This window comes from Nerophis ophidion, linkage group LG04 (genome assembly GCF_033978795.1).
Source record: "Nerophis ophidion isolate RoL-2023_Sa linkage group LG04, RoL_Noph_v1.0, whole genome shotgun sequence".
NCBI classification, from domain to species: domain Eukaryota; kingdom Metazoa; phylum Chordata; class Actinopteri; order Syngnathiformes; family Syngnathidae; genus Nerophis; species Nerophis ophidion.
This window is the reverse complement of record NC_084614.1, coordinates 81,032,281-81,045,551: the sequence shown is the minus strand read 5'-3', so window position 1 is coordinate 81,045,551 and position 13,271 is coordinate 81,032,281. Positions and strand designations below refer to the sequence as shown.

The 13,271-nt window shown below is 45.7% G+C and overlaps 1 protein-coding gene across 5 annotated transcripts in view; it reads right to left on the bottom strand.

Annotated features, from left to right (window-relative positions):
- LOC133552024 (EH domain-binding protein 1-like protein 1) overlaps positions 1-12,995 on the bottom strand; it is a 92,114-nt gene extending 79,119 nt beyond the window's left edge. For 3 of the 5 annotated variants that reach the window (XR_009806600.1, XM_061899274.1, XM_061899275.1), the window contains exons 1-7: positions 12,637-12,995; positions 9,840-9,897; positions 4,373-4,468; positions 4,252-4,305; positions 4,012-4,190; positions 3,843-3,952; positions 3,688-3,759 (exon numbers count right to left, since the gene is read on the bottom strand). Coding sequence is in view for 4 of the 5 variants with exons in the window: in XM_061899274.1 (XP_061755258.1) it covers positions 3,688-3,759; positions 3,843-3,952; positions 4,012-4,190; positions 4,252-4,305; positions 4,373-4,468; positions 9,840-9,897; positions 12,637-12,740 (673 nt within the window). In the remaining variant the exon portion in view is untranslated. The remainder of the gene's footprint in view (positions 1-3,687; positions 3,760-3,842; positions 3,953-4,011; positions 4,191-4,251; positions 4,306-4,372; positions 4,469-9,839; positions 9,898-12,636) is intronic. The other 2 variants (XM_061899276.1, XM_061899277.1) reach the window with 2 other exon arrangements.
- Positions 12,996-13,271: the final 276 nt, after the last annotated feature.

The window sequence follows — 13,271 nt, the reverse complement described above, 5'->3', positions numbered from 1 at the left end:
GATATAGTCGAGAAAAGAGGACTATTCCCAAACAAATCAAAAGTTCAAACATTTTACAAAGTAATCACTGCAGACACAAGCACGGTTCTATTGTATTTCGCAAAAAAGTGATATTTTAATGCGATCTTTTGTCCTCTCTTTCCGTTTAGTTCCGCTCTCAAACACTACTGATATAGTCGAGAAAACAGGAAGTTTCCCAAACAAATCAAAAATTCAAACATTTTACAAAGTAATCACTGCAGACACAAGCATGGTCCCATTGTATTTCGCAAGAAAGGGATATTTAATGCGATCTTTTGTCCTCTCTTTCCATATAGTTCCGCTCTCAAACACTACTGATATAGTCGAGAAAAGAGGACTATTCCCAAACAAATCAAAAGTTCAAACATTTTACAAAGTAATCACTGCAGACACAAGCACGGTTCTATTGTATTTTGCAAAAAAAGTGATATTTTAATGCGATCTTTTGTCCTCTCTTTCCGTTTAGTTCCGCTCTCAAACACTACTGATATAATCAAGAAAACAGGAAGTTCCCCAAACGAATCAAAAGTTCAAACATTTTACAAAGTGATCACTGCAGACACAAGCACGGTCCCATTGTATTTCGCAAGAAAGTGATATTTTAATGCGATCTTTTGTCCTCTCTATCCGTTTAGTTCCGCTCTCAAACACTACTGATATAGTCGAGAAAACAGGACTATGCCCAAACAAATCAAAAGTTCAAAAATTTTACAAAGTAATCACTGCAGACACGAACACGGTCCCATTGTATTTTGCAAAAAAAGTGATATTTTAATGTGAACTTTTGCCCTCTCTTTCCATTAAGTTCCGCTCTCAAACACTACTGATATAGTCGAGGAAACAGGAAGTTTCCCAAACAAATCAAAAATTCAAACATTTTACAAAGTAATCACTGCAGACACAAGCATGGTCCCATTCTATTTAGCAATAAAGGGATATTTTAATGAGATCTTTTGTCCTCTCTTTCCGTTTAGTTCCGCTCTCAAACACTACTGATATAGTCAAGAAAACAGGAAGTTTCCCAAACGAATCAAAAATTCAAACATTTTACAAAGTAATCACTGCAGACACAAGCATGGTCCCATTCTATTTAGCAATAAAGGGATATTTTAATGCGATCTTTTGTCCTCTCTTTCCGTTAAGTTCTGCTCTCAAACACTACTGATATAGTCAAGAAAAAAGGATGTTTCCCAAACATATCAAAAGTTCAAACTTTTTACAAAGTAATCACTGCAGACACAAGCATGGTCCCATTGTATTTCGCAAGAAAGTGATATTTTAATGCGATATTTTGTCCTCTCTTTCCGTTTAGTTCCGCTCTCAACCACTACTGATATAGTCGAGAAAACAGGACTATTCCCAAACAAATCAAAAGTTCAAACATTTTACAAAGTAATCACTGCAGACACAAGCATGGTCCCGTTGTATTTAGCAAGAAAGTGATATTTTAATGCGATCTTTTGTCCTCTCTTTCCGTTTAGTTCCGCTCTCAAACACTACTGATATAGTCAAGAAAACAGGAAGTTTCCCAAACAAATCAAAAGTTCAAAAATGTTACAAAGTAATCACTGCAGACACAAGCATGGTCCCATTGTATTCAGCAAAAAAGTGATATTTTAATGCAATCTTTTGTCCTCTCCGTTTAGTTCCGCTCTCAAACACTACTGATATAGTCAAGAAAACAGGAAGTTCCCCAAACAAATCAAAAGTTCAAACATTTTACAAAGTAATCACTGCAGACACGAGCACGGTCCCATTGTATTTCGCAAGAAAGTGATATTTTTATGCGATCTTTTGTCCTCTCTTTCCATTAATTTCCGCTCTCAAACACTACTGATATAGTCGAGAAAACAGGACTATTCCCAAACAAATCAAAAGTTCAAAAATTTTACAAAGTAATCACTGCAGACACAAGCATGGTTCTATTGTATTTCGCAAGAAAGGGATATTTTAATGCAATCTTTTGTCCTCTCTTCCCGTTTAGTTCCGCTCTCAAACACTACTGATATAGTCAAGAAAACAGGAAGTTCCCCAAACAAATCAAAAGTTCAAACATTTTACAAAGTAATCACTGCAGACACGAGCACGGTCCCATTGTATTTCGCAAGAAAGTGATATTTTTATGCGATCTTTTGTCCTCTCTTTCCATTAATTTCCGCTCTCAAACACTACTGATATAGTCGAGAAAACAGGACTATTCCCAAACAAATCAAAAGTTCAAAAATTTTACAAAGTAATCACTGCAGACACAAGCATGGTTCTATTGTATTTCGCAAGAAAGGGATATTTTAATGCAATCTTTTGTCCTCTCTTCCCGTTTAGTTCCGCTCTCAAACACTACTGATATAGTCAAGAAAACAGGAAGTTCCCCAAACAAATCAAAAGTTCAAACATTTTACAAAGTAATCACTGCAGACACGAGCACGGTCCCATTGTATTTCGCAAGAAAGTGATATTTTTATGCGATCTTTTGTCCTCTCTTTCCATTAATTTCCGCTCTCAAACACTACTGATATAGTCGAGAAAACAGGACTATTCCCAAACAAATCAAAAGTTCAAAAATTTTACAAAGTAATCACTGCAGACACAAGCATGGTTCTATTGTATTTCGCAAGAAAGGGATATTTTAATGCAATCTTTTGTCCTCTCTTCCCGTTTAGTTCCGCTCTCAAACACTACTGATATAGTCGAGAAAACAGGAAGTTTCCCAAACAAATCAAAAGTTCAAACATTTTACAAAGTAATCACTGCAGACACGAGCACGGTCCCATTCTATTTCGTAAGAAAGTGATATTTTTAAAGAGCCATTTCCTTCGACGCCGACTTTATTACCCTTATGACCGACTTCTTTCTGGGTCCCTATGAAACCTCTTCTCCATCTCTCTATTTGACCAACAACACCCGGGAACAGAACAGCCATTTTTCTGCTCAAACTCCACGCTCACTAACTCGTTTTACGCTACTTGACCCGTCGAGTGAATTAAGCCGCGAAGAAGAAAAACAAATGTGTTAGCATAGCACTGTTAGCATGTTAGCTTTCCGAGCTAGTTTTGCTCATATTTCTTGCTAATTGTATGCTAACTTAATTGTATGCGTCTTCAGTAATGCATCGATCCGTTTCGGTGAAGAAACAGCTCTCATTTTACCGGTCTATCTACGTTCCCATCCTCACTTATGGTCATGAGCATTGGGTATTGACCGAAAGGACAAGATTACGGGTACAAGTTTCTCTCCCTTAGAAGCTCTGTCATCTAAGAGGAACTCAAACTAAAACGGGTGTTCCTCCACATGGAGAGGAGCCAGCTGAGGGGGTTCGGACCTCTGTGGTGCCACCCAATCGCCTCCCTAGGGAGGTGTTTAGGGCACGTCCAACCGGTAGGAGGCCACGGGGAAGACCCAGGACACGTTGGGAAGACTGTGTCTCCCGGCTGGCCTGGGAACGCCTCGGGATCCCCTGGGAAGAGCTAGACGAAGTGGCTGGGGAGAGGGAAGTCTGGGCTTCCCTGCTTAGGCTGCTGCCCCCGCGACCCGACCTCGGAAATCTTTATACTGTAGTAGTTTTGAGGGTGAAAACTACAAAAATGGCCGCCGCGTCCTTTGATTTGTCGGTTCGTTGGACACCCCTGATCTAGACTTTACAGAGAGGTGTACTCCGAAGATCGATACCTGGCAAGGTGTCAGCGGGCTCAGGCGGAGGGGGGGCGGGGCGATTGGGGCGGGTGAGAGTGCGTGGAACGACTGCATCGGCCGGAGGGCAGAAAGAGGCGGGACATGAGAATAAAAGGACGACAGGGGGGCGGGAACGGGAAGTCGGTTCTCACCCGCCGCCTTGGCGTCGTCGCCGTCCTCGTCGCTCTCGTTGAAATCGTCCATGTTGGCCACGTCGGGTTTGACGCTCATCAGGCTGGCGAGGCTCTGCATGTCCTCGTCTCTGCGTACACGATAACGGTTAACGCCCCGGTTAAACGCCGCCCGCCGCCCTCAACTCACGTGGCTTTCCCCTCTCGGACGAAGATGCACGCCAGCGACAGCCTGAGCGAGGCCTCCACCACCTTGACGGAGAGCGGCTTCAGGCGCAGGTTCAGGTCCGTCTGGGTCGGCGTGAGACTGGCGAAGTTCTTCAGGTTGACGCCGGCCGACGCCAGGACCTTGCGGTGGCCTTTGCTCTCCTGCGGACGACACCACACCTTGACACACGCCGTCGCCGCGGCAACCGCCGCTGATACTCACACCCTCCAGGACGAAGGTCCACTCTTTGTCCTCGAAGACGTCGGCGCCGGCGTCCTGAAACACACGGAGACACGCGCTGTCACTCGGGCTGAGCACGGCCCTGAGAGGCTGTGAGCGCTACCTTGAAAAGTGTGACGGAGATGTCCATGTTCTCCGGGACTTGCCACAGAACCGTTCCACGGTATGGGTTCTTGATGCCGGGCTGCCAACTGTGCAGCTGAACACACACACACACACACAAACACACACACACACACACACACACAGTGAGTCTTTAGGCGCCAAACCATTCCGTCCCATTTAGGGATCGGGTTAGGATTGGGGTTAACGTTAGAATTAGCGTTAGAGGGTCAGAGTCGGGTTGGGTTTGGGGTTGGGGTTAGCGTTAGAGTTAGAGTTAGCGTTAGAGTTAGCGTTAGAGTTAGCGTTAGAGTTAGCGTTAGAGTTAGCGTTAGAGGGGCAGAATCGGTTTGGTTTTAGGGTTAGGGTTGGGGTTGAGGTTAGAATTAGCGTTAGAGGGTCAGAGTCGGGTTGGGTTTGGGGTTGGGGTTAGAGTTAGAGTTAGCGTTAGAGTTAGCGTTAGAGTTAGCGTTAGAGTTAGCGTTAGAGGGGCAGAATCGGTTTGGTTTTAGGGTTAGGGTTGGGGTTGAGGTTAGAATTAGCGTTAGAGGGTCAGAGTCGGGTTGGGTTTGGGGTTGGGGTTAGCGTTAGAGTTAGAGTTAGAGTTAGCGTTAGAGTTAGCGTTAGAGGGGCAGAATCGGTTTGGTTTTAGGGTTAGGGTTGGGGTTGAGGTTAGGGTTAGCGTTAGAGGGTCAGAGTCGGGTTGGGTTTGGGGTTGGGGTTAGAATTGGGGTTAGGGGTAAGGGTTGGGATTGGGATTAGGGTTGGTGTTGGGGCTAGGGTTAGCGTTAGAGGGTCAGGGTCGGGGTTAGGGTTGGGCTTGGGGTTAGGTTTAGGGTTAGCATTAGAGGGTTGGGACTGGAGTCAAGGTTAGGGGTTAGGGTTAGGCATAAAGAAAAAGAGTCGGTTAGGGTTAGGCATAAGGAAAGGGTTAGGGTTTAGGGTTTGGCTTGGGGCTAGGTTCAGGGTTAGCATTAGAGGGTTGGGGTTGGAGTCAGGGTTAGGGGTTAGGGTTAGGCATAAAGAAAGAGATTTGGTCAGGGTTGGGGTTGGGGATAGTGTTAGGGCGCCAGGGTCGGGGTTGAAATTAGGGTTAGGGTTAGGCATAAAGAAAAAGAGTCGGTTAGGAATAAAGAAAGAGAGTTGGTCAGGGTTAGGTTTAGAAGTGGGGTCGGGGAAAGGGTCAGGGTTGGAATTGGGTTTGGGGCTAGGGTTAGCGTTAGAGCGTCAGGGTCGGGTTAGGGTTAGCATTAGATGGTTGGGGTTGGGGTTAGGGTTAGGCATAAAGAAAAAGAGTCAATTTGGGTTAGGCATAAAGAAAGGGTTAGGGTTAGGCTTGGGGTTAGGTTTAGGGTTAGCATTAGAGGGTTGGGGTTGGAGTCAGGCTTAGGGGTTAGGGTTAGGCATAAAGAAAAAGAGTCGGTTAGGGTTAGGCATAAGGAAAGGGTTAGGGTTTAGGGTTTGGCTTGGGGTTAGGTTCAGGGTTAGCATTAGAGGGTTGGGGTTGGAGTCAGGGTTAGGGGTTAGGGTTAGGCATAAAGAAAGAGATTTGGTCAGGGTTGGGGTTGGGGATAGTGTTAGAGCGCCAGGGTCGGGGTTGAAATTAGGGTTAGGATTAGGCATAAAGAAAAAGAGTCGGTTAGGCATAAAGTAAGAGGGTTGGTCAGGGTTAGGTTTAGAAGTGGGGTCGGGAAAGGGTCAGGGTTGGAATTGGGTTTGGGGCTAGGGTTAGCGTTAGAGCGTCAGGGTCGGTTTAGGGTTAGCATTAGATGGTTGGGGTTGGGGTTAGGCATAAAGAAAAAGAGTCGATTTGGGTTAGGCATAAAGAAAGGGTTAGGGTTAGGCTTGGGGTTAGGTTTAGGGTGAGCATTAGAGGGTTGGGGTTGGAATCAGGCTTAGGGGTTAGGGTTAGGCATAAAGAAAGAGATTTGATCAGGGTTAGTGGTCAGGGTTAGAATTGGGTTTAGGGTTGGGGCTGGGGTTAGAGCGCCAGGGTCGGGGTTGAAATTAGGGTTAAGGGTAGGGTCAGGGTAAGGGTTAGGTTTAGGGTGAGGCATAAAGAAAAAGAGTCGGTTAGGCATAAAGTAAGAGGGTTGGTCAGGGTTAGGTTTAGAAGTGGGGTCGGGGAAAGGGTCAGGGTTGGAATTGGGTTTGGGGCTAGGGTTAGCGTTAGAGCGTCAGGGTCGGTTTAGGGTTAGGGTTAGGTTTAGGGTTAGCATTAGATGGTTGGGGTTAGGCATAAAGAAAAAGAGTCAATTTGGGTTAGGCATAAAGAAAGGGTTAGGGTTTAGGGTTAGCATTAGGGGGTTGGAGTCAGGGTTAGGGGTTAGGGTTAGGAATAAAGAAAAGAGTCGGTTAGGCATAAAGAAAGAGATTTGGTAAGGGTTAGCGGTCAGGGTTGGAATTGGGTTTAGGGTTGGGGTTGAAATTAGGGTTAAGGGTAAAGTCAGGGTAAGGGTTAGGTTTAGGGTTAGGCGTAAAGAAAAAGAGTCGGTTTAGGGTTGGGGTTGAGATTAGGGTTAGAGAGATATTAAAACAGAATTGAGAACTTCTTGAATTAGGCCCGACTCAAATACAGCGTTGAAACTTGCTTTTTGACGAGGTTTAATCAATGTTACTTTGCGACGTGGCTTTGACCATTTTGGTCATTTCTCAACTAATATCCTACAACACAAACACAACACTGAAACAACGTACTTTTCGACATTTATTCAATGTCAGGTTCTAACGTTGTTTTAACCATTGAAATTTGGTCATTTCCCAACCACCAAAGTTGTCTCAATTTCCAACTATTTTGCTATGTTCAAAGTCAGTTTTAAAAAAAGGACATGAACATATAATTATCAATGTCTTGTACCTGCTGGGTTGGGTGACAATTCGACTCAGAATCGATTCTCGATTCAAACCGATTCTCGCCGTGTATTAATTGGTGTAATTATCAGAAATAAACTCTTTTTTAAAAACAGGTCAAAAAAGCTCAATCCGGTTGCGTGCAGACGGCAGAAAAACGCCTTTTTAAAACACTGATCCTCATTTAAAAAACAAAATAAAATTACCGTATTTCCTTGAATTGCCGCAGGGCTCATAGTATGCGCCTGACTTGAATTACTGCCGGGTCAAACTCGCTTCCCCAAATAATTAGCGCATGCTTTTAGTATTATCGCCGATTTCAATACCGGTCATTTGAAATCGCATAAAGGGAAGAAGATTAAGAGCTATTCAGTAGGATTTAAGGTCCAAGCTTACATCATACTAAAATTTTTACTGCATGCCTTTGGTAAGTGCCGGAGTGAGAAGAGGTTTTCAATTAATTAGCGCATGCTTACTTTTACCGCATGCCTTTGGTAAGTGCCAGAGTGAGAAGAGGTTTTAAATTAATTAGCGCATGCTTACTTTTACCGCATGCCTTTGGTAAGCGCCGGAGTGAGAAAAGGTTTTCAGTTAATTAGCGCATGCTTACTTTTACCGCATGCCTTTGGTAAGCGCAGGAGTGAGAAGAGGTTTTAAATTAATTAGCGCACTCTTACTTTTACCGCATGCCTTTGGTAAGTGCCGTAGTGAGAAGAGGTTTTAAATTAATTAGCGCATGCTTACTTTTACCGCATGCCTTTGGTAAGTGCCGTAGTGAGAAGAGGTTTTAAATTAATTAGCGCATGCTTACTTTTACCGCATGCCTTTGGTAAGTGCCGTAGTGAGAAGAGGTTTTAAATTAATTAGCGCACTCTTACTTTTACCGCATGCCTTTGGTAAGTGCCGTAGTGAGAAGAGGTTTTAAATTAATTAGCGCATGCTTACTTTTACCGCATGCCTTTGGTAAGTGCCGTAGTGAGAAGAGGTTTTAAATTAATTAGCGCATGCTTACTTTTACCGCATGCCTTTGGTAAGTGCCGTAGTGAGAAGAGGTTTGAAATTAATTAGCGCATGCTTACTTTTACCGCATGCCTTTGGTAAGCGCCGGAGTGAGAAGAGGTTTTAAATTAATTAGCGCATGCTTACTTTTACCGCATGCCTTTGGTAAGTGCCGTAGTGAGAAGAGGTTTTAAATTAATTAGCGCATGCTTACTTTTACCGCATGCCTTTGGTAAGTGCCGTAGTGAGAAGAGGTTTTAAATTAATTAGCGCATGCTTACTTTTACCGCATGCCTTTGGTAAGCGCCGGAGTGAGAAGAGGTTTTGAATTAATTAGCGCATGCTTACTTTTACCGCATGCCTTTGGTAAGCGCAGAAGTGAGGTTTTAAAATAATTAGCGCATGCTTACTTTTACCGCATGCCTTTGGTAAGTGCCGTAGTGAGAAGAGGTTTTAAATTAATTAGCGCATGCTTACTTTTACCGCATGCCTTTGGTAAGTGCCGTAGTGAGAAGAGGTTTTAAATTAATTAGCGCATGCTTACTTTTACCGCATGCCTTTGGTAAGTGCCGTAGTGAGAAGAGGTTTTAAATTAATTAGCGCACTCTTACTTTTACCGCATGCCTTTGGTAAGCGCCGGAGTGAGAAGAGGTTTTGAATTAATTAGCGCATGCTTACTTTTACCGCATGCCTTTGGTAAGCGCAGAAGTGAGGTTTTAAAATAATTAGCGCATGCTTACTTTTACCGCATGCCTTTGGTAAGCGCAGGAGTGAGAAGAGGTTTTAAATTAATTAGCGCATGCTTACTTTTACCGCATGCCTTTGGTAAGTGCCGGAGTGAGAAGAGGTTTTAAATTAATTAGCGCATGCTTACTTTTACCGCATGCCTTTGGTAAGCGCCGGAGTGAGAAGAGGTTTTAAATTAATTAGCGCATGCTTACTTTTACCGCATGCCTTTGGTATGAGCCGGAGTGAGAAGAGGTTTTAAATTAATTAGCGCATGCTTACTTTTACCGCATGCCTTTGGTATGCGCCGGAGTGAGAAGAGGTTTTAAATTAATTAGCGCATGCTTACTTTTACCACATGCCTTTGGTAAGCGCCGGAGTGAGAAGAGGTTTTAAATTAATTAGCGCATGCTTACTTTTACCGCATGCCTTTGGTATGCGCCGGAGTGAGAAGAGGTTTTAAATTAATTAGCGCATGCTTACTTTTACCGCATGCCTTTGGTATGCGCCGGAGTGAGAAGAGGTTTTAAATTAATTAGCGCATGCTTACTTTTACCACATGCCTTTGGTATGCGCCGGAGTGAGAAGAGGTTTTAAATTAATTAGCGCATGCTTACTTTTACCACATGCCTTTGGTAAGTGCCGGAGTGAGAAGAGGTTTTAAATTAATTAGCACCCCGGCGGCAATTCAAGGAAATACGGGTATGAATCGATTTGAAAGCGGAATGAATAAACATGGCTGTGAGATGCGAATGTAATTATGCGCATGTGTGCTTCCAGGGTGTACCCCGCCTTCCGCCTGAATGTAGCTGCGATAGTCGCCAGCGACGCCCAAAAAAGGGACAAGCGGTAGAGAAATGGATGGAATGATGGATGGTGTGCTTGTGTGTCACCTTTGTGCACATGCGTCGGTTCCTCCTGGTCCACACCACCCGCAGCTTGTCTGGTTGCCTGCGCACACACACACACACACACACACACACACACACACACACACACACACACACACACACACACACACACACACACACACACAACCACGTTAACTCACAACAAAGTGTGTGTGTACATCACACACATCTTATGTTCGGTGTGTAACATTAAAGGCCTGATCATTTTGCGATATTGCCATATTTTTGCTGAAAGGATTTAGTAGAGAACATCGATGATAAAGTTTGCAACTTTTGGTCGCTAATAAAAAAGCCTTGCCTGTACAGGAAGTAGCAGACGATGTGCGCGTGACATCACGGGTTGTGGAGCTCCTCACATCTGAACATTGTTTACAATCATGGCCACCAGCAGCAAGAGCGATTCGGACCGAGAAAGCGACGATTTCCCCATTAATTTGAGCGAGGATGAAAGATTTGTGGATGAGGAAAGTGAGAGTGAAGGACTTGAAAAAAAAATAGACGGCAGAACGATTCAGATTTTATTAGAAAAGTTACGAGGATAATTCTGGAAAATCCCTTATCTGCTTATTGTGTTACTAGCGTTTCAGTGAGATTATATGGTCGGAGGGGTGTGGTGACCGCCAGTGTCTCTGAGAGAAGCCACGTTTTAAGACGAGGCGAAGGCAGGTTGGAAGCATCCGACCGTCGGGGGCGGCCGGTGGAAGGAGGCAAGATAGTCGCAGCTGCCTCTTTCACAGGTGCACGAGGAACGACGCAAGCTCTCCGCTCATGTCTAGGGTAAGAGCCGACTTATTACCACCATTTTCTCACCGGTTGACAGGTGGTAGGGAACCATGTTCGTTTGACCGCTCTGTTCCATAGTAAAGCTTCACCGTCATCTTTCGGGAATGTAAACAAGGAAACACCGGCTGTGTTTGTGTTGCTAAAGGCGGCCGCGATACACCGCTTCCACCAGTGTCTCTGAGGGAAGTTTCAGGACGAGGCGAAGGCAGCTGATGCTTCCTCCACGTTGGAAGCATCGGACCGTCAGGGGAAGGAGGCAAGAGAGTCGCAGGTGCCTCTTTCACGGGTGCACGAGGAACGACGCAAGCTCTCCGCTCATGTCTACGGTAAGAGCCGACTTATTACCACCATTTTCCTCACCGGTTGACACGTGGTAGGGAACCATGTTCGTTTGACCGCTCTGTTCCATAGTAAAGCTTCACTGTCATCTTTCGGGAATGTAAACAAGGAAACACCGGCTGTGTTTGTGTTGCTAAAGGCGGCCGCGATACACCACTTCCCGCCAGTGTCTCTGAGGGAAGTTTCAGGACGAGGCGAAGGCAGCCGATACTTCCAACCACGTTGGAAGCATCCGACCGTCGGGGGAAGGAGGCAAGATAGTCGCAGGTGCCTCTTTCACAGGTGCACGAGGAACGAGGCAAGCTCTCCGCTCATGTCTACGGTAAGAGCCGACTTATTACCACCATTTTCTCACCGGTTGACAGGTGGTAGGGAACCATGTTCGTTTGACCGCTCTGTTCCATAGTAAAGCTTCACCTTCAGGAATGTAAACAAGGAAACACCGGCTGTGTTTGTGTTGCTAAAGGCGGCCGCGATACACCGCTTCCCGCCAGTGTCTCTGAGGGAAGTTTCAGGACGAGGCGAAAGCAGCCGATGCTTCCAACCACGTTGGAAGCATCCGACCGTCGGGGGAAGGAGGCAAGATAGTCACAGCTGCCTCTTTCACAGGTGCACGAGGAACGAGGCAAGCTCTCCGCTCATGTCTACGGTAAGAGCTGACTTATTACCACCATTTTCCTCACCGGTTGACACGTGGTAGGGAACCATCTTTAGCTCGGCGGTTTAGCTCGGTTGGTAGAGTGGCCGTGCCAGCAACTTGAGGGTTGCAGGTTCGATTCCCGCTTCCGCCATCCTAGTCACTGCCGTTGTGTCCTTGGGCAAGACACTTTACCCACCTGCTCCCAGTGCCACCCACACTGGTTTGAATGTAATTTAGATATTGGGTTTCGCTATGTAAAGCGCTTTGAGTCACTAGAGAAAAAGCGCTATATAAATATAATTCAATTCAATGTTCGTTTGACCGCTCTGTTCCATAGTAAAGCTTCACCGTCATCTTTCGGGAACGTAAACAAGGAAACACCGGCTGTGTTTGTGTTGATACACCGATTCACGCCTACGTCTTTCTTCTTTGACGTCTCCAATATTCATTGAACAAATTGCAAAATATTCAGCAACACAGATGTCAATAAGACTCCGGAATTATGCGATGAAAAGAGACTTTTTGACAAGTTTTAGCATGATACCTCCGCGCGAGATTTAAAATTACAATTTATTTCGGTAGTAGTGGCTTTCTGTAGGCCTTTAACCTTTGTGTGCGTGTTGTATTGTCTGCTGGCGTGCAGGAAGTGAAAGAGGAAGTTACGGCCGTCATGTGACCGGCGCGCGTGCACGTACACACGCACACACGCGCGCTTGTCACATAAACAGCGAGTTTGAAAACACAAGTCTAGAATTTTCAAGTCATGTGCCGGAACAAAGTTGTCGTGTGAGGTTGTAAAGTAGTGCTACGGTATATAAAGTGCAATAAAGTTGTCAGGACGCATGCGTCGCATCGCGGGACAGCTGCTGAGGCGAACATGCGCGCGCACGCCCTGTCAGTAAAGAATAAGGAATATTCCACGTAATAAACACACATTATGACGTCAACATAATCATAATATTAATATTAATATTAATCATAATAATAATAATATAAAAGTCGCGTGTGCGCGCTCACCATTTCTCCTTACACTCCACGACGACTTCCTGGTAAGAAGCCACAAACTGAAACTTTGACGCTTTTTTCCCGACGCGCTGAAGTCTTTTCCACACTGACGTCATCTTGGACTCGTCCTGAGGTCGGACCAAGTCCTGAAAGTACCCCACAAGAAGGTCTTAAGGGGGGGGCGGCAAAAACGTCTGCGCGTCCCCTTAAAAGGCCCTGTTTGGTGCCGGGCGGGACACGCGCGCGACGTTCACGGGACTCTCGCGCACGCGCGCGCGCACTTTGATGTAACGGCGGACTCTGACCGTGACGGTGACACGCGCGCTCCCGTCCACGCGGCAAGTTGACTTTCAACGCTGACTCACGTGCGCGCTCGCGCCGGGGTATTTTTAAGGCGCGAAGACGGACGCGGGCAGCTGCGCGTGTGCGCGCGCGCGTGTTTCAGCATGACTCACGGCTTTTTGACACTTGGGCGCGCGTGCACGCCGACGAGGCGGAGACTTGGCCACGCCCACCTGAGGAGAGCAGCGCATTGTGGGTGTTTTGACAAGACAATCAAGTGTTTAGACCATGTGACGCGTCTGGCGCCCTCTGGTGGACACCTGTCATTTTGCGCTTAAACGAAAATGGAAATTGTTTTTAGAATA